We start from the raw sequence: 20,880 nt of genomic DNA, 5'->3' as shown, positions 1-20,880 counted from the left end.
CGACCTGTAGGAGAAAATCTGTGATAACTCAGTAATTATAAATGATACAAATATAAAATATAACCCACTCCCACTCCCCGATAACGTAGCATTCTACTGGTGAAAGAATTTTTAAAATCGAATGAGTAGTTCCGAAGATTACCCCTTACAAAGAATCGTTACAAACTTACAAACTTTACCTCTTTATAATATTAGTATAGACTATAGACGAAAGTTATTTAAATACATAACACCTAAATATTGTCTACAATTTCGAGTTAAAGTGTTTAGGAAGTGTAAAAACTATATATAGGTACATAAATATATAATGTAAGTAAACACCGTGCGCTCAGTGGAGGCATATCTATAGTTTAAAATAATCGTTGGGATGTCTAGCGCAGGCTTTCGTTCTACAGTCATTTGAATAAAAATATATTTACCGATCGGCAGTGAACATTTTCAATGTCACTCCATTCGAGAACGGCGTGAGTACACGATTAAGTCGCTTCATCCCCACTTGTCCCGTTTCGTGGTTGAAAAGAAATGGCGGCCTACATCGGGGATTATACTCGTCCCCGCCTTATAACTCGACAACAGCTTAGTCTCCAAACAAGTAGTCTGCAGGGGTAGACACGTGGTTATTTTTTTTTAATTTCGTCATTAACAACATATATTCGGCTCACTGTTGAGGACGAGTCTCCGTTTAGAATGAGAGGGATTAGGCTAATTGTCCACCACGCTGGCCCAATGCGGATTGGCTGACTTCACACACGTGGGGAATAAATTAATTTTGGCTGGTGGGAGGCTTCGGCCGTGGATAGTTACCACCATACCGGCAAAGACCGCCAAGCGAATTAGCAGTCCGGTACGATGTCGTGTAGAAACCAAAAGGGGTGTGGATTTTCATCCTCCCCCTAACAAGTTAGCCCGATTCCATGATGGTAAGTGATCATCACTTACCATCAGGTGAGATTGTAGTCAAAGGCTAACTTGTGAAGAATAAAAAAAATTAAGAAAATTCTCATTTATGCAGGTGTCCTCACGATGTTTTTCCTTTACCGTTTGAGACTACTCGAAAAAAACTATGTCGGTACAACAATATTTTTTGTAGTTAAAAGGATAAAAACCTTGTTAGCCCTAGGGCGTAATCTATAGCTCGTGACCCACATGACTCCGGCCACTTACGTCCGTCATACGGGAACGAACATTTTTTCACGCCACGCCACGGTCAATTGTTCGGAATGGACGTAATGTAATTGTCGATTAAGGTACGATTTCGTAGTCAAGACTTAATGTACTTAATTGTCGACTAAGGTACGATTTCGTAGTTGGTTGATTGGTCAAACAGCACCAAGCGACGCACGTGTCGCCACGAGACTACTGATTTATATGTCCTCATTAACAACCCATATTTGGCTCACGAGTTGTGATACACCAATGGATATGACGCCTGCCTTCGATTCGGAGGGCGTAGGTTCGAATCAGGTTCGGGGCATGCATCTCCAACTATTCAGTTAAGCTTTGAGAAATTAAATATCACGTGTCTCGAACGGTCAAAGAAAGACATCGTGAGGAAACCTGCATACCTGAGAATTCTCTTAATTCGCATGTTTGAAATCTGCCAATCCGCATTGGGCCAGCGTGGAGGACTATTGGATTAAATCCTCAAATTCTGAGAGGACACTCGAGTTCAATAGCGAGCCGAAAATGGGTTGATAATGATGATTCGGCTCACTGATACGATTACGAGTCTCCTCTCAGAGTGAGAGGGGTTATCATCATCATCATATCAGCCGATGGACGTCCACTGCAGGACATAGGCCTTTTATAGGGACTTCCAAACATCACGATACTGAGCCACTTGCATCCAGCGAATCCCTGCGACTCGCTTGATGTCGTCAGTCCACCTGGTGGGGGGTCGGCCAACACTGCGCTTACTAGTGCGGGGTCGCCATTCCAGCACTTTGGGACCCCAACGTCCACATACATTACATAGCGATACATGAGCATTACACATTATTTTTGTTTTGCCCATGTTCATTTTCAGGCCCACTTGTTGAGAAACGCTGCTGAGGTCATTGGGAGAGAGAGGGGTTAGACTTCACCAATTTAATTAATAGTCCACCATGTTGCTTAATAGTCCACCAAGTTGGCCCAATGAGGGTTGGCAGACTTCACACACGAGAATTAAGAAAATTCTCCGGTAGGTATGCAGGTTTCCTCACTATGTTTTTCTTTGGCAATTTATTAAAACGATTGGTTTTTAAAGTGGAGGCATCGATGGCTACGTATAGTGCTGAGTGCACACTTCTTCTTCTTTTCTCGTTTGGCACTATTGGTTGACAATATGTCATTTTGTCTTGACGATATATGTCGTGGCACTAATTTTTGGGAGTTTTGAGGTATATAACGTATAAGGGAGTAGAAAAAATGATTTCAGCCGATTAGCCAGGGTCTTACTTCCTCCTCAGTAGACTTACTTTCTGTCCCCTCCGTATCGTTGATCGTATCGCGACCACCAGCGCGCTCTGTTGCCCTGTTTAGCAAGCGATCCAGTTTATTAAAGCGATTGGCGTTTGAAGTGGAGGCTACGCGTAGTGCTAAGTGCAAACTTCCATAGAGTGCGATACTTCTATTGACATTGTCATTTTATCTTCATGATATGTCGTATCCAGAATATAAGGAAATGGACTGTCACAAAGACAGTGCCACGTATCTTAGGGAGTTTTGAGAAAAATAACTTATCAGGGCGTGGAAACACTTATTTCGGGCTTCAGCAACCCATTCTTACATTCCCCTTAGTATCTTTGTAACACTTATTTCCAGCAATTAGCTAGGCTTTTGCTTTCAGTAGACGTCAGAATAGCATTTTTTCTGACCCCTCAGTATAGTTGATCGTATCGCGACCACCAACGTGCTCTGTTGCACTGTTTAGCAAGCGATCCAGTTTATTAAAGCGATTGGCGTTTGAAGTGGAGGCATGGCTACGTAGTGCTGAGTGCACACTTCCAGCCGGCACCGCAGGTAGGTGCGTGTGAGCGAGGGGGATCTGCGCGATACTAAATAAAGATTTCCGCGCCCACTTCCGCGCGGGGTCCGTGCGCGTGTGATACTGCTTTATTTTGCAATGGACACCTATCGAAATCAAATCAAAATAAAAAACAAAGTCAAAATTCATTCTTCTTCAATTATATTATATAATTCAATTATATGTTCACACGAAAGCGTTTTTAAAACACGAAGCTTTTTTTAGAGCATTGTTAATTTTGGGCGTTGGAAATAGCCTCTAACTTCATACTACGAGTATATTTGAACGTTTTTTTAACCTCCCCTCATAAAAAAAAACTCTCGTGCCAATAAGTTCTTAGGCTTAGTTTACAAGCATTTTTGGAACGTCAAGTAATATTATGATAATAATAATAATTAGCCCAAGACCTCTAAACCTTCCCTATTAAAATATGAATGTTTTAATAGGAGATCGGTGTTGAAAACTTAAAATTAAAGTTACGAGGGTTCTAAACTCGTCTTGTTCCGAGAAGAGTCAATAACGAAATCAGCCAAGGCTTATTGTATTTTTGTTTATCACGATTTTACAAACGAACTAAGTACACAATCCGTATTGGGCCAGCGTGGTAGACTAAGGCCTAATCCCTCTCATTCTGAGAGATTCATCTCCTCTCATGTCTCTCAGGAGATCCGTGCTAAATACTGAGCCGAATATGGGTCCCATTTTTTTCATGTCAGAATCTGATGATGGCATCCTAGAGAAATTAAAGGGAAAATAACATCTTACCTATGTGCTACCTTCTGATCAATTTGAAGGCGGTGCCAAGCCAGTGATGTTTTAATTAAACCTGTTTCTGTGGTTCTTTCAGAAACAGCTATAATTAAAACACGACACTTGATTGGCACCGCATAAAAACTGATCAGAAGGTAGTTAGGTAGTATCTTACATAGGTAAGATGTTATTTTTTGCTTTTTAGTTTAAGTTAATTTTTGAGTTGGAAGTCGGTTGAATTTTTTTTATTGAATTTTTTAAGAGATATGAATGTGTGTGTGTATTTTGTTAATGAATCGACTTGACTTCAAAATTGACGAACGAGTATATAAAAGCATGCAAAGGAGGTGAACGAAGGGGCAAAGTTTGAATCATTCTGAACTCTATACATTGACGGTAGTGGTAAGTACAGTGGATTGGAAGACGGAGGTCCTGGGTTCGATCCCCGTCTGGGCCGATTAAGGTTTTCTTAAGTGGTCCAGGTCTGGCTGGTGGGAGGCTTCGGCCGTAGCTATCACCTACTGGCATAGACGTACCGCCAAGCGATTTACTGTTTCGGTACGATGTCGTGAACTTTTTAGCTAAAGTTTATTGAAGAACAGTTTGTAAATTTTGCTGTACTGTATTGAACTTTGTGGCTAATTCTTACTTAGTTAGGTACAATGAAAAAATCGTGAAAGAGAATTATTGTTTGTTTAGAGAAAATTATTTTCATGTATCAGAAAATAAATAAACATTGTCATGTTTCTATGAAATGAACTTATTGTAGAATGCTCTTCGCCAAATAATATTGGCATACATTTTCTCTTGTTGGCAAAGGTTCATAATACATATGCATACAGTTTTGTCAAATGTTTAATTACTTTGTAGTTTCTTGCAAATGGGTGGTAGTCAATATTTTATATAAATCTGAGAATATATTTTGAATTAAAAAAAAATTGAAAAAAAAAATTGAGAAAAATGTTTAAATCCTCATAATAATTGTCAATTTATTGACAAAGTTTTTAGACCAAAGTTGCTTTCGAAGTCAGCAGGTAACAAAGGGAGAACCATATTACTACAGACATAGGGTTCATAATCGCTCGCCCCTTTCAGTTGTTTACAAGTCGAGCAGTGGACATCAAGTGTTACAAGCGATATAAGTGAACTATAGCGAACTCGGACTACGAATGGCGTACGTTTAAAAGTGTGTATTGATACTTGGATTAAGGAGTAGAATGAAGTCTTATAGTTACTAGGTGTTTAATTCCAAATCCTCGAACCCTAGTTCGTAACAATGTTTTTTGGAATAACGAAATAAATCAAGTCCTCAGTCGCCAGTTTGCTTTGTGGCCACCCTTCGAGATCTTCAGAGCATTCCTTTTGACGTGAAAACGTCTTATGAATTGGTTTGCCGGGTGACACTTCAAGAAACTGCGTTACGCTCCGCTCACGTTATGCGCTCACAATGAGAGCGAGTGAATAAAATTTTGTTAATATGAAATTCAGTGCGAGATTCTTTGTATAAATTAATGTTTTAAATATAATTCTTTGTATAAATAAATGTTTTAAATTGTTACTATTATTTCATCCTTCTTCCTACTATACGAATGAATATTCACATTAAAATTATTTTACCACTCAAAGTCGTTGTCACGTAAAACTTTCGCCCGTATACCGACTTTACAGGCAACCAATTTTTTTTTGACACACACATACTCTTTTTATTTATTTTTATGCTTTACAAGTTAGCACTTGACTACAATCTCACCTGATGATAAATTGGCTAGTTGGACATGGCTAGTTACCACCCTACCGACAAAATCGTACTGCCAAGCGATTTAGCGTTCCTGTACGATGTCGTGTAGAAACCGAAAGGGGTGTAGATTTTCATCCTTCTCCAAACAAGTTAGCCAGCTTCCATCTTAGATTGCATCGTCACTTACTATCAGATTGTAGTCAAGAGCTAACATGTTAAGATTAAAATAAAATCATGTTCTCCATTTTTCCAGAAACGACGGTGTCCAGCCAAGATGCCGCTTCAGATAAGACGGAACGGTTGCATCTCGTTCCTCCGGGAGAACCTCCTCACCATCCTCACAGTCATCGGAGTACTGTCCGGGACGTTATTAGGCTGGACTTTGAGAGCGTCCGGGTACCAGTGGACCCGGCGTGATGTCATGTACTTCCAGTACCCTGGGGAACTGTTTCTGAGGATGCTGAAGTGCCTCATAGTGCCCCTTCTGGTCTCTTCGATCGTGTCCGCGATCGGATCGCTGGATCTCAGCTTATCTGGCAAGTAAGTTTTTTTCTTTACCCTATTTTTTAAATAGAACAGAAGGCTTCGCTCATTGTTGCAACCACGATTCTGCCAAGAGTGAAGGTTTATGAAGCTTTTTGAAATGCCTTGTTGGAATCTTAGTTAAAAAACAAAAAAATCAAAATACTTAATTGTCGTGAATACTCGGTCATATCTTATGACTATATATTTGCGGCGCTGGCCTTTGAGACTTAAACCCATGGTCAACAGATATAATTTTTTTTAATATCCATACGTCAGGTGACCCAAGAGCTGGCGCCAAAAGATAAGTGTTGGTATCCATAGGGGTACGAGTAACAACGCTAGCGTATTGGATACATTTTATTATTGTTTTATAATCTTAATTTTTTAAGTTTAATTTATATCCAAATTGAAATTAATTTATTTTAGTTTTAGAAATGACAAGTATACTGTTTTTTTTTTATTACAATCTCACCTGATAGTAAGTGACGATGCAATCTAAGATGGAAGCGGGCTAACTTGATAGGAGGAGGATGAAAGTCCACACCCCTTTCGGTTTCTACACGACATCGTACCGTACGCTAAATCGCTTGGCTTGTCGGTAGGGTAGTAACTAGCCACGACCAAAGCCTCCCACCAGTCAGACCTGGACCAAATAAGAAAACCTTAATCGGCCCAGCTGGGAATCGAACCCAGGACCTCCGTCTTGTAAATCCACCGCGCATACCACTGCGCCACGGAGGCCGTCAAAACTACCAGTTTAACAGTTTAACTACCACCGGTAGAGATTTAGGCTCGAGAGACGGATGGCCGTGGCTAGTTACCACCCTTCCGGCAAAGGGCATGTAGAGACCGAAAGAAATGTGGATTTTCATCCTCCTAACAAGTACCTAATTAGCCTGCTTCCGTCTTAGTTTGCTATATCACTCACCATCGGGTGAGACTGTAGTCAAGGGCTAACATCTAAAGAATAAAAAAAAGCAGTCTGGAGTTGGGTAGTTAGTTAAACACTTCTCTGCTTCGTAGATCACATTAAGTCATCGATTTAAGTAACATTAGGCTATAATGTGATATCGATTCTGACAATCGGACCAGTAGTTCTTGAGATTAGTGCGTTCAATCAAACAAACAAACTCTTCAGGTTTATAATATTAGTATAGATATAAGAATAATGTTTAAATATTTGGTGTAATTAATGATTCATATATGGGGATGTTCGAAGCTTACTCGTAGACCCGCTACGCTGTGTGAGTGCGCGTAGGCAGGCTTAGTTGACACCACGATCACTATCACATAATGATAATAACCGGGGGGCTATTATCACAATGTGATATGATACGATGGGTAAACCATAAAGTTCCCAACTCCACCAGGGTTATTATGTGCCTCGGTGTACTACTTAAATAATCCAATTGTATTTTATTGTATTATCGTTTTTGCAGTCATTTATTTTGTATTTTCAACGAGTTAGCATAATTATCATGTTTACGTAAAGTGGAATTAGTATAGTAGTGGTAGTAGCAGATAGTAAGTTTATTTTAAACAGATTACGTATTTTCGTTGAAATAATCAAGTTAGATGATCGTAAAAACCGAAGACAATTTCCACCTGGTGTAAAATGACGTACTCAACAAATCAAGGTTTCAACAAATCATTTCGTTGAAGTGAAAACGATGTACTAGTGACTGATTATTTCAATGGTACATCGAGATACATAAATAGATCAGATTGAAACTGAAAAGCTCTAGAAAAAATGTAAAACCCAATAATTGCATGTCTCGACCAGACAGAACTCCAACCGGATTTTAAGTATAAATCATTTTTTGACTCGTCGTCATCAACCCATATTCGGCTCACTGCTGAGCTCGAGTCTCCTCTCAGAATGAGAGGGGTTAGGCCAATAGTCCACCACGCAGGCCAAATGCGGATTGGGAGACTTAACACACGCAGAAAATTAAGATAATTCTGTGGTATGCAGGTTTCCGCACGATGTTTTCCTTCACCGATTGAGACACGTGATATTTAATTTCTTAAAATTTTTGACTATGAATGCAAAAATTGTATCATATCCCCTGTTTCCTTCAGGGTCGGTCTCCGGGCCATCATCTACTACATGACGACGACCATCTGCGCAGTCATGCTGGGCATCGCTCTAGTCACGACCATCAAGCCCGGGAAGATGTCCTCCGACTCCTTCGACGGGAACGTGACCACGCAGAAAGTTGTGACCAAAGACACGCTCACTTCTGACACACTGCTGGATTTAATAAGGTGATACATTTTCTATTTTAACTATGGAACAAGAACTAGCGATTGGTTGATCGATGGTTACTAGTCAGAGTCATTTAGCGTACGGAGGAGCGAGCTACGCTCGGAGTATCTCTCAGTGATCGAATCAGAAATAAGAAGATCTACATAATTAAGGATCAAAATAAAGTATCAGCTAATTCACTAACTTTGATTTTTGGAACGAAATTGACATTCGATGCAACAAATGTCATCTGGTGACAAGCCTTCGTAGATATAATATAGTAGGTGATGACATTTCTCAGTTTTAAAAGCTTATTTATTAGTAAAGACTAAATCTGTGAATAGGCCAACATGCAAAGATGTAATTTATTATTATATTTAAGCTTTTAAATGATTTATTTGACAAAATATTTAATGTTATAAAACGGGGTTCCCAAGGGACAATGTCAAAAGTACTGGGCCTTGGCAGAACTAAGTTTGGGAAACGCTGACCTCTAAGAATTTCCTTCCATTTTTCCTCGCTATAAGAATGTTATATTACTAGCTACCTATACAGGTATAATGAAAATGCTTTTGCCAATTAGTTAATTCCTTCCATCGTTAATTTTGGGTGTCATACGCGAAGTTTTTTTTTAAATTCTTTTACCACTAGCAAACCACGTTATTTGTGAGTATCATATGCTACTTTTTATGCATGTCCACGGTAGTGGGAGCTACGTGGGTGAATCCGAGGGACTTCGGATAGTTCTGTTATAAAGTAAGATACGCTTTTGAATCATCAATTGGTAATTCCCTACAGTCTTAATCATCCCATGCCTAAGGATATCAAGTGACCATTTAAGTGCCAACATTGTCCTATATCCCGCTAATGAATTGACACAAACGACGGTGTGTAATATCACACTGAAATTACGTATTTACGTTGTTACGTACGCCGACCGATTGGCTTAATGGAGCTAATTCTGCCTTCCGGGAAAATTCGCGAAAAATTCTCATTAAAACTTGTTAAAATGTTTAGTCCAACATTCCATTACATTCATCATTCATTCATTATTTGTTATCAACTTATTTTAACGGCTCTCTACAATTGCCTTCCGCCTAATAGAAGATGTGGTGCTTGGACCCACCGATGGTAAGTGATGGTGCAATTTGAGATGGAAGCGGGCTAACTTGTTAGGAGGAGTATGAAAATCCACACCCCTTTCTTTACTTGGCGGTACGTTTTTGTCGGTAGGGGGTGGTAACTAGCCACGGCCGAAGCCTCCCGCCAGCCAGACCTGGACCAATTAAGAAAATCGGCTCCGCCGGGGATCGACCCCAGGACAACCGTCTTGTAAATCCGCCGCATATACCACTGCGCCAAGGAGACCGTCATTAATCATTGTTTATTATCAGCCTATTTAACGCACAGAAGCCTTCCTCGTAATAGAAGATGTGGTGATTTGACCCACATCGTTGCTTCAATGTGAGTTAGAAGATTAGTGTCATAAATTCATCAACAGCCTGTCCACTGCTGGACATAGGTCTGTCCGAGAGCGCGCCACCACGCACAATCCTCCACCTTCCTCAACAAGCCACTTCCCACTACCTTCTTGATGTCATCGGACCATCTAGCTGGGCGTCCTATACTGCGTTTGCTGGTACGTTGGTCACCACTCCATAAAACTGTCTGTCCCAGCGGACATCCACTGCCACTTCAGTTTGCTAATCCTTTGGTCTACATCGATTAATTTCGTTCTCCTACGGATTTCCTCATTCCGGATTTTGTCCTTCAGAGAAACTCATATCATAGATAGCCGTCTTCATGCTCGCTAACTATGGAGACGGCTATCTTACTTACTTTCAATAGGTGGATAATATTTGAGTCAAATATTATGCTAATACGTATTACTAAACGCGTTCTCAGAGGCACGGCAAGGCACAAACCTTCTGACTATGAATAATTTATGATTTTATGATTCATTATACTTTGCTTTTACGTACAAAAATCAAATCCCCAGGATGGGCTACAATGTTCAATTGTGAAGTCATTGTAGAGTCAACTTCGAAGATGCTTAGATTTCGGAGTATTTTCTGTTGAATCTGAGCCTGTAGCCATGTGGCACGTCGTTTCTCTTTCTACAAACGCAAACGTTTCGAAAAGTAAAAAATGAAAGGCAATGTAATTCGTTATTGACAGGTTGCGTGATCAAGTTGTCGATCTAATCTGTCGTAGAAAGAGAATCGAAATCGTCAGGGAAAAAAAAAATTGTACGATTTTTATCAAAAGTAGAACGGCGTATATTTTATGAAAATACTTTATACTACGTTTTACTAAGACCCGTATGTAAAACCGCTATTTCTGTAAGCCATTTAATATAATTACGGATTTAGAATAAGTGGTGTATTTGCTCAATTTGTAGTAAACGTAGGTAAATTAAAGTTGATGAATCAAGACATTTACAAACATGTCCGGTTGAATGATTGAGTGCAAGAAGTGCACGTCTGTTTCCTTGATTGCTCTTTTGTTGTCCACCTGACAGGTTAAACTGGCTTTTAATCTGTTTCGTTTAAAATGGTTTCACTTGGATATATTGTTCTCAAACGGTTGTTTAAATTTATATTTGAAGGGATCTGTGGAATACATTAAGTTATTACATGATTCTCTAGTTACTTACTAACCAACCAGTTCACTTTATATCGATGTAGTTCTAGCTGTTGAGTTACTTTTAGCTGGTGGGAGGCTTCGGCCGTGGCTAGTTACCACCTGCCGACAATGACGTACCGCCAATCGATTTAGCGTTCCGGTACGACGTCGTGTAGAAATCGAAAGGGGTGTGGATTTTATCCTCCTCCTAACAAGTTAGCCCGATTCCATCTTATCTTATTGGATCATCACTTACCATCAGGTGAGATTGTAGTCAAAGTTGAGTCTAACTTGTAGAGAATAAAAAAAATTCTTTCTTCGCGTTTTTACCATAGAAATGCCAAAAATCGCAGAGGTCAGCATCCATACGTAGTTGATGTCCCTTGGACTCGAACGAATCGTTTCGGCTTTTCGTTTCTGCCCCTGTAGCCTCTTATAGTAAAGAAATTTTGTTAAAGTAACAGCCCCTGTAGCCAAGTGGCACGTCGATTCTCTTTCTACGATCGCAAACGCTTCGAAAACTATGTATATATGTATGGGAATGACAGATCTTGATCACGTGACCTGTTCATAGCAAATGTCATTCCCATACATTTTTCTAGATTTCGAAGCGTTTGCAATCGTAGAAAGAGAATCGACATGCTACTTGGCTACAGGGGCTGATCCGCACTGCGAAGCAAACGCGTTCCACCATAGACTGCATAATCGGTTTTGCCCCCATTCGCACGAGATTTTTTTTTTTTAACGGACGTTAAAAAGTCGTTTGAGATTACGAGGGTTGCCAGTAATTAAGTTGCCAATTATTAATTATCATCATCTATAGATACTAATATTATAAAGTTGAAGAGTTTGTTTGTTTGGTTGAACGTGCCAATCTCAGAAAATACTGGTCCGATTTGAAAAATTATTTCAGTGTTAGATAGCCCATTTATCAAGGAGGTAAGGCTATATATTATCTCCGTATTCCTACGGGAACAAGAACCACGCGGGTGAAACCGCGCGGCGTCAGCTAGTTATCTAAAAATAATATTACCTGACGTTTCGAAAGTGCTTGTAAACTAAGCCTAATTGAAGTAAATGAATTGACATTGACTTTATATTATCGTCATCATAGAGAGCATCTAGCATTTCCATCTACTAAGTCTATATTAGCCCCTTGGGTGGAAAAGCCCACCAGTGGCGCCAGTGCGAGCACGTAGTGTGTAACAAGTAATTGTCAATTGCGAAGAGAATCGGCGCGAGCGTCGGTTCCCTCCTCGTCAGTCTTCATCAGGCCGTGCTATTTATACTGCGCCCTAGATACCGCGCTGTTAGGGCTGTCCAAACCTACACACCTTGATAATATTAATAAATAACAAGAAATCTATTTATGTATATAAAATCAAAAGGTCTCTCATCACTAAAACCGTTAAACGTACATAGTTGAAAGGCAGGTTGAAAGGTTTGGATACTCAAAGTAGAGCCTTAAATCGCTTCGGAATTTAAAAAAATAAATAAATAAATTTAGTCTGAAAATATTACTACCTACTACCTTTAGGTATAAAAAAATTATAAAGCAACTATCAAACTGAATTATTCCAATTTGCACTATAATTTTGCGGAAGCCATTCGATTTTTTTTTAATTTGCCGGGTGAGTCTCAACTTATCATTAGCCAAACTCTAGTTCATATTTAGTAGACGTCCGCTAAGAACGGATTTTGCGAGAGGAACAGATGAATGAGATCGAAGAATGGGCGAAATCGCAGGCGTTCGTTAGTTTAGTATATACGGTCTTGACCCATGTGTATTATGAGTTTTAATTTTTCATCCCAAGAAAGACATGAAGTTCACCGAATAAGAAACATTTCTATTTCTAAGATGGACCCCTTGTCACTGTGTTTTCTTCGACTGTCGAATAAGGCTTATGCTTTTCGAGCGCATACTCGTAATACCATCATATTCACCATATAAGACGATGTAAGTACGTCCTCAGCGAATACAGTGTTAGCGTCGATATTATAATATATGCAACATGGCTAGAACCCGTTTATTATATTAGAATTTGGAGCTAAAGATAAATATATGTCCCTACGTCGTCTGCAAACCCTAGCCACGTTATCAATAAAGCAAAACAACGCGACGGATCGACGCACAGATTGCCAGGTGACACATTCATAGGTCATTTGATTGCGACTTCTGTTCTCTAATTCGATTTTGGCACTGTACGAACATAGACATTTTTATGAATGAACATAAAAATGTCTATGTTGCTTTCGTCACTATCATCATTATCAGCCGATGGACGTCCACTGCTGAACGGCGTGTGTACTTCTATGGTCTTTCAAACGCCATGATCTTAATCTTAAATCACCAGCATTCACCGGCACCCTGTAATCCGCTAAATGTCGTTGGTCCACCTAATGTGGACCCCACAAGGGGCCCATTCTGGAAATGTTTCGTCATTGGTCACCTTGGGACCTTAAATCCCTTCAAACTACACTGTTTTAAAAACCATGCTGGACAAGAGATCGACCAGTATTCATACGTTGATGGGCTCAGATTTGATAAATGAATCGCACTGCCCAAATTAGTGTCATTTATTAAATTACAATTTCAATTTTAGAATGGTTTAATTTAAGTTATGAACAATTTCAATAAAAACACACACATTTCAAAAAATGTTAGCAATTGTGATTTCTAATTATTTGTTGGTGATTTTGATTTATTATAAAATAAAGGATTTTCCATTTTTTTTCTGTAACGTGCGGGGTCCAAAATGGTCGGTCACTTTTAAATTTAAGGACTCTCTTTTAAATTTTAACTTGTCAAGGACTAAATTACACTATGTTTAAAATTTGTATTTACTTTATTTAAATATGTATTTACTGTACAACGTTTATTAATTGATTGTAATCCAAATTCGCAATTTAACATTTGGTTTAATTTGAGAGACGAAGTGAGAAGCGTACTTTAACGAATTTTTATATTTTTTTCCAGAAACGTGTTCCCAGAGAACATCGCCCAGGCGACGATAGAGTCATACCGAACGAAGCTGTCTTATGATCCCAACGACAACAGAACTGTTAAAGGTAATATTATTAATGGGATATTAAGGATCGGTTTCACTATTAATTTAGGTCTATTGGTATAAAATTGTATAACTTATTCCTCATAAGGGTATAGGCCTCCCTCAGTTCCTTCCACTTGTTTCTGTCCCAAGCCATGAACGTCCACTGTCTTTCAGCTATATGTATTTGGTATTTTGGACATCCGATTTACTTTATTTTCCACCTGAAACTGTCAATACAGTTGTGGAATGATTGTTCAACTTTATAAAATGAATATTAATTAGGTAGATTTTTGCTCGGCATTGAGTACTAATCAACAATTTTGCTAGTTTGCATAACAAATAACTATTGCGGTTTGGTTTTTGTCTGTCTGGGTGGTGTAGCCGTTAGGATATGTCGGTGTTTTACGGATACCAGAATAATCTATTAGCTATCAGGGGCGTAGCTACCATAGCGTAACGTATCAGCCGTATCAATGATACGGGGCCTCCTGACAGGAGACTACCCCTTACGTGTGGAAGCAAATATTAGTAAAACGTAGGTAATCCACAATCTCTTATTTTCCCTGGTTATGTGTGCGCCCAAAAATTGGAAACATACTACATGGGTTAAGTCACTGTCACATTTATTTTAAGCGAGCATTTTTGTTTCTTTTGAGAGAAATATTTACCCTTAATTTTTACCCCCTCAACTAATTTTGGTACAGGGTCCAAGGCACGCTACGCCACTTTGTTGGGTTAATCTCTGGATTCTTTTTACTTTCTATACTAGAAAATTCTGTTACCACTAGTAAGGCACGTTATTTGTGGGTGTCATAGGTCATTTTATCCCCGGGAACGGGAACTAAGCATATCCATACATACCTACGCAAAGTAACTCCTTCTATAGGTAGCATTTTGTTCTCACTTCCAGGACACATAGAGACGTACAAAATCGAGGGTAGTTACCAGAAGGGCAGCAATGTGCTGGGACTGGTCTGCTTCAGCGTGGTCCTCGGCATCACCCTCGGCAAGATGGGCGAGCAGAGTCGGCCGCTGCAGAACTTCTTCCACTCGCTCTCGGAAGCTATGATGATTATCACTGGATGGGTTATTTGGTAAGCTTATATCTTCAAACTCCCTTCATTATTTATCAAGACAAAGTTTGTTTAACTCTCCTTTGTTCTTTTTTATATACCTAAAGCAGATACAGAGTGTATTTTTTGTGTGGTTGTTTACAAAATTAATAGTTATCACTTCGAATCATTGATTTGCAATGTACCTATTATTTAAACCAGCTGTGCCCCACGCACAGATAAGTGATATAGGAAGAAGTTCTGTAGGAATATCAGAAGAAAAAGTAGCCTATATTCTATATTACAATATAAGTTATTACTGTGCTAAATTGGATCAAGATCCGTTTAGCTGCTTAGCCGTGATTCAATAAGCATGACTGTTTCGGAAACGGGTTGACATTTGAAGATACATTTCATACTATCTCCGATTGAATGACTCACTCGCGCCGACACATGCAGAAAAAAGTCATTCAATTCCATTATTCTGCGCAACATCCAGTTGTAAATTATTAGAAACATAGAAAAAAAGATCAATGAAAGACCAAGCTAGGGGTTCATTTTGGTTTGTAGATATGATAAAAAAGTGTCAAGTGTTATTACTACATTCCTCGCAATTTTTACGTATTTTCTCTCCTTAACAACCTTTAACGATAGTATGAAAAAGAGTGGAATTGGGAATTGGTAGAATCGTTCTCGAGATTTTTATAGATATTTTTCTTGCAGGCTATCACCACTGGGAGTGTTCTTCTTAGTCACGGCGAAGATTATGGAGATACCGTCGTTTTCAGAGTTGGTCGGTCGGCTGGGAATGTACTTTATGACTGTACTGCTGGGGCTGTTCCTCCATGGTTTCGGGACATTGAGCGTGCTGTTTATATTGGCCACTAAGAAACTACCGTGTAGGTATATCGCCAAGATGGGACAGGTCATGGCCACAGCTTTTGGTACGGCATCCAGGTGAGTTTTTATTATTATTATTATTTTATTGTTCAATAAATGTTACAATAAATAAGTGTTTACAAACATTTCCCTCTTCCTAAACTTTGCGTTCCAGTTTAATAAATCTTTAGAGTATCGTTTACAAGTAAATTCGAATGAGAGAGACAGAGGCAGGTCATCTCCTCTCAGATAAAATACGGGTGGGGGGTGTGGGCCTCGAGGTAAGGCGCGGGGGATCTTGTTCCCCTCTCGGGGCAGAGGCCTAACGGCCTAACTGCAATTACTTACTGTCCTGCGCTGGGGCTGTGTCATATTCGGTATGTGGGTCATCCATCTCGTCGCCATCTTCGTCACCGTAAGCGTCTGCGTCTGCAGGTTCGTCCGTCTAGGAGGACGAACTAGGAGGAGTTCGCGAGGTAAAGGATGCTTTTTCGGAGGTCTCTCGCAGTGTGGTGCGATAATGTAGGTTAACTTTTTAAATTCTCTCACATTAGTCCAGAAATTGAAGAAATCGCGCCCTCTAAGTATGTTCAAATTATGAAAAAGGTGGAAAGGATCGTAACATCACAAAATACCCATTTTTCAGATCAATAGTTTTCATGGAAATCATAGCAGCATGACAACATAAAGTATGTTGTTTCAAAATCAAGAATTTTCATGTAATCTTTTAGAACCTTACAAATCTGACATCGTTTTCAGTTCCGCGACAATGCCCATCACGATCGGTTGCTGTGACGACATGGGCCTGGACCCGCGCATCACCCGCTTCGTCATCCCCATCGGCGCCACCATCAACATGGACGGAACTGCTCTGTACGAAGCTGTGGCGGCCATTTTTATCGCTCAGCTGAGAAAGGTCGACATGTCTTTTGGCAAGATTGTAGCTGTGAGGTAAGAAGTTTTTACTTACTAAACTACAGGATTAGATACTACCTTAGGCTCCACTATCACTTACCCAGGGTATATATTATTTCATCAATAGCAACCCATATTCGGCTCATTGCTGAGCTCGAGTCTCCTCTCAGAACGAGAGGGGTTAGGCCAATAGTCCACCACGCTGGCGCTGGCCCAATGTGAATTGGCCAACTTTATACACGCACAGAGTTTAAGAAAATTCTCTGGTATGCATGTTTCCTCACGATGTTTTTTCTTCAGCGTTTGAGACACGTGATAATTAATTTCTTAGATTGCACACAACTGAAAAGTTGTAGGTGCATGCCCCGGATTCGAACCCACACCCTCAGGAAACAGAGGGAGATAAGAAGTACTTACTTTCTTAATTTTTCTTCAAATAAATATAATTTTCTTGATATTAACAGTAAAATTACGGCTTCTATCCATCTAACCATCTTAAATCTAGATACAATTTATGCAGCATTGATATGCGTACTCACTACACACTCAGGAGCTGAAGTATTTACAGGCTAACCAGTAACTGTTACTGTTTAGCCTGTAAATACTTCAGATCCTGAGTGCTGTCTTACTATGAAATATTGACATTATGTTAGCGCCAAAATATACTCCCTAGGTAGTAAAATATACTTGGAAAGTCGGTGGTCCTTCGGTTAAGCCATCGGTCGTGTTGTTGTTACTTGAGGCAATTGATTCAGAGTTAATGCCACCCAGCATTGGAGGCTCAGGAGGAGGAGCGACGATGCCTGTGCCTGTGTCCTGCTGAGAGTGATGAGAATAGACTGATGATGTTGCTGATGCTGCTCCTGATGATGATGTTGATGATAGTGATAATGATGATGATGATATCCACAGTGTAACCGCGACCGCAGCCAGCATAGGTGCGGCGGGCATCCCGCAGGCGGGACTGGTCACCATGGTGATGGTGCTGGACACCGTCAACCTGCCCGCAGAGGACGTCTCCATCATCCTGGCGGTCGACTGGTTACTGTGAGTATACTGATGACGATGAGTGTTTTTCAAAGAGTCTATGTCCTACCAACATATTATCGCAGTTGTTTTTAGTTTGGCCGAGGTCGTAGTCAAAGTAACGCTCTTCTTTTAGACTTTTAGACTTTTATATCGAGGGTATATACAAAAAACTGGCCAAGTGCGATTATATTTCTTGCAAATTTATCGTAGCCAGGCAGGTCATGGTTACCACCACCAAATCATCTGATAACAATTACCACAAAAATTTTGGCCTTAACTACCTCGTTAGTCAAGTAGTGATTCTAATAGTACTTCTGATCATGATGTCCTAGACTCTGCCGTGAGACTGGGCTGTAACATATTGAGTTGTTTTTTCTTCCAAGAAATTTTTTGTATCAGTGCAGTCTTGGGAAGATGGTTAATCCTCTCCGATGAAGGAAGCCCTTTAGAGGGCTATTAAAGTAAGCTGAAGAAGCTGATAAATATTATAATGAAAGCTATAAGTAGTGACCGTTATAAAATATATAATTAATTGTTCTAGTGATCGATTCCGCACAACAATCAACGTGGTTTGCGACGCGTTGGGCGCCATAATTGTCGCGTCCCTGTCACAAGGTGACATAGAGAAGTCCCGCGCGATACAAAACGACCGCGAGCACGCCACCAGTCACGAACTGACCGAACTAGAGAAGGGCGAGCGTTGAACGAATTTATACCGGTTCTTTATACCGGTTACTATCATGTAACGGTTACGCTCTGTGTTCAATAACGTTACTCCGTGTCAGGACTATAAAATAATGATATAGTAAATTTTGTTGTGATTAATTTATTGCATTGTTATTTGTTACATCTTTTTTGTGTGGGTACTATCAATATACAATTCAAGATATGAACTTTAGTGATGTGCATTAAAAATTTACGTGGCATTCGTTTTTCAGCGCAAATAGAGAGGTTAATTCAACATTTTAATCTCATGAATTCCGTTACTATTTAAGATTGAATTTGAAGTCTATTTAAAAAGTAATTTTTATATTGATAGTAGCCCTAATGTTTGGGTTATGACGTTTGTATGTTAATCTACAACTACTTACTCATTAAACAGTATTGTTTTGTTGAAATATTATTTAATTTTTAAATTGAACAGTATATTTTTGCGTATCAATGGTATAATATCAGTTGGTATTGCCATATCAAAATATACATATTGACATAAATTGATACATATAATAGTTTGTGTAATATATTAAGTATATTTTTATTTATATTAGTCTTAGTAAAAGTAAATGTCTGTGTGTTCGTAATGTGCCATATCCATAATAAAATTCATAGTAGGTGACCTTTTAATCGCGTGTATAAAATCTATTCGATGGTTTTTCGAAACAAATTCATGAAACTATTTTTGAGGCAATCTTTTGACTATATGACACATGGAGACAATTTGGACCACATACACTATTGTGTCGAATTTTCATAAATATAAATATTAGTCAATAATATAAATTAGCTGATACAGTCACTTGTGGACAATATTAAGCAGTTCATACAATGCTATATTCTAAGAGCCGTATACTAGTAGTACTATATCGATATGGAACGTATACAAAATACAACAAAAAGCCAATCATCTATTTTTGTATGAATGTATTGCGATATGATTCTATACAACTAACTGTGTATTGTGTGTAGTTCATTGTTATTATAGTACATGTTAGATTTCATAAACTATGGGCCACACTATCTTGAACAACTTAATAAATAATTAATTTAAATTTAAAAGTAAATTAATAATTGGTATAAAAGTTCAATCACCAGGAGCTCTATGTCAGAATTTGTTCAGCGAAGTTATACCACATACTTATTTCTGTTTTTATGGGATAGTATGTAGAAATACTATCACTTTAGAGCACATTAAGAAGGAAAGAATACCTGTGTCACCAGGTAGAGGGAATTTGTTGGGTATGTTCCTAACAAGTGCGCCCTTTATTGTGATTTTATGCTGTAGGTGATGGTTAATTTTTGATAAATAATAAAATACACTATCTATGCGTTTTAAACACATTGAAAAACACTGTTTTATAATCATAAATCAAAAGTGTTAGATTTTCATATTTTTATTATTATTTTTTTCAAGTAACTGTGATAAGTTATCGATTTCAGTAGCCCGGTTCATAGCTCATTCAAAGTGCTCATTCGATAGTGTGGTTCCAAAGTAAAAAATGATGTGCCATAATATAAGCGTGTGTTAAATAGGGTTTTAGTGATCAGTCCATTGCATTCCAATTATTAATTTTTGAATAAATATTTATTTTATTCGAACATCACAGAGTGGTTTCTTGAAAATTTTATTATGTTACGAATCGTTGTAAACGATTCGAAAAATTGTATAGAATACATTTGTTTTGGAGTAAATTATAAAAATATATAATGTAATTATTTAGTCTTTGCAACAAGACCGTTGAACATGGCCAAATATTAGTATTAAGATGAATGTTTAGTGTACAAAGAGAGTTCTCTTATTGTCGAGGTTTTATTGTTTAATGTATTACGATAATATATTGTAATTTGTAATTAGATAGTTTTAGACAATAAGCTCGACACTTATTTATTTATTATAAAGAAACTTTGAAGAATATTTTTTTTATTGTTTCTTTGATTTCTGTATACAATATACCAACTTATATTTTTGTGTTCGACTTTTAGTGTTGTCAATATTGTATGAGTTATTTATCTAATTTACATTGAGTACAAAGCTTAATCAATAGATTTTATATCGATTGTAATTTTATCTGTTTGTCTATCTGTTTGATTGTTTCTTAAATGTTATTTTAATAAATACTTACTTACTGAAATGAAATTGCTTTAATTGCACTATTTTAAAGTATGGTACAACCAAACAAACGGTTATTTTTTTCACCACCAAGAATCGCTGTTTTTCATTCTGATGGGCATGGTTGCTGATGACTTTACGGGCTGAAATCTTAATATTTTATGTAAGTCTTAGGTAGACGGACACAGGACAGTGTATTGTAGATGACGTAGAAATTATTTCTATAGTATAATCA

At 38.5% G+C, this 20,880-nt stretch overlaps 1 protein-coding gene across 1 annotated transcript in view; it reads left to right on the top strand.

Annotated features, from left to right (window-relative positions):
- LOC112047186 (excitatory amino acid transporter 3) overlaps positions 1–20,656 on the top strand; it is a 28,229-nt gene extending 7,573 nt beyond the window's left edge. Inside the window, exons 2-9 of the mRNA XM_024084203.2 lie at positions 5,749–6,035; positions 8,103–8,288; positions 13,871–13,962; positions 14,854–15,037; positions 15,719–15,952; positions 16,634–16,825; positions 17,702–17,836; positions 18,360–20,656. Of these exons, the coding sequence (XP_023939971.1) occupies positions 5,770–6,035; positions 8,103–8,288; positions 13,871–13,962; positions 14,854–15,037; positions 15,719–15,952; positions 16,634–16,825; positions 17,702–17,836; positions 18,360–18,522 (1,452 nt within the window). The 5' untranslated portion in view covers positions 5,749–5,769 and the 3' untranslated portion in view covers positions 18,523–20,656. The remainder of the gene's footprint in view (positions 1–5,748; positions 6,036–8,102; positions 8,289–13,870; positions 13,963–14,853; positions 15,038–15,718; positions 15,953–16,633; positions 16,826–17,701; positions 17,837–18,359) is intronic.
- Positions 20,657–20,880: the final 224 nt, after the last annotated feature.

This window comes from Bicyclus anynana, chromosome 20 (genome assembly GCF_947172395.1).
Source record: "Bicyclus anynana chromosome 20, ilBicAnyn1.1, whole genome shotgun sequence".
In the NCBI taxonomy this organism is placed as follows: domain Eukaryota; kingdom Metazoa; phylum Arthropoda; class Insecta; order Lepidoptera; family Nymphalidae; genus Bicyclus; species Bicyclus anynana.
Note: the sequence above shows the minus strand (reverse complement) of the source record. Positions and strands in the feature narration are given on the sequence as shown.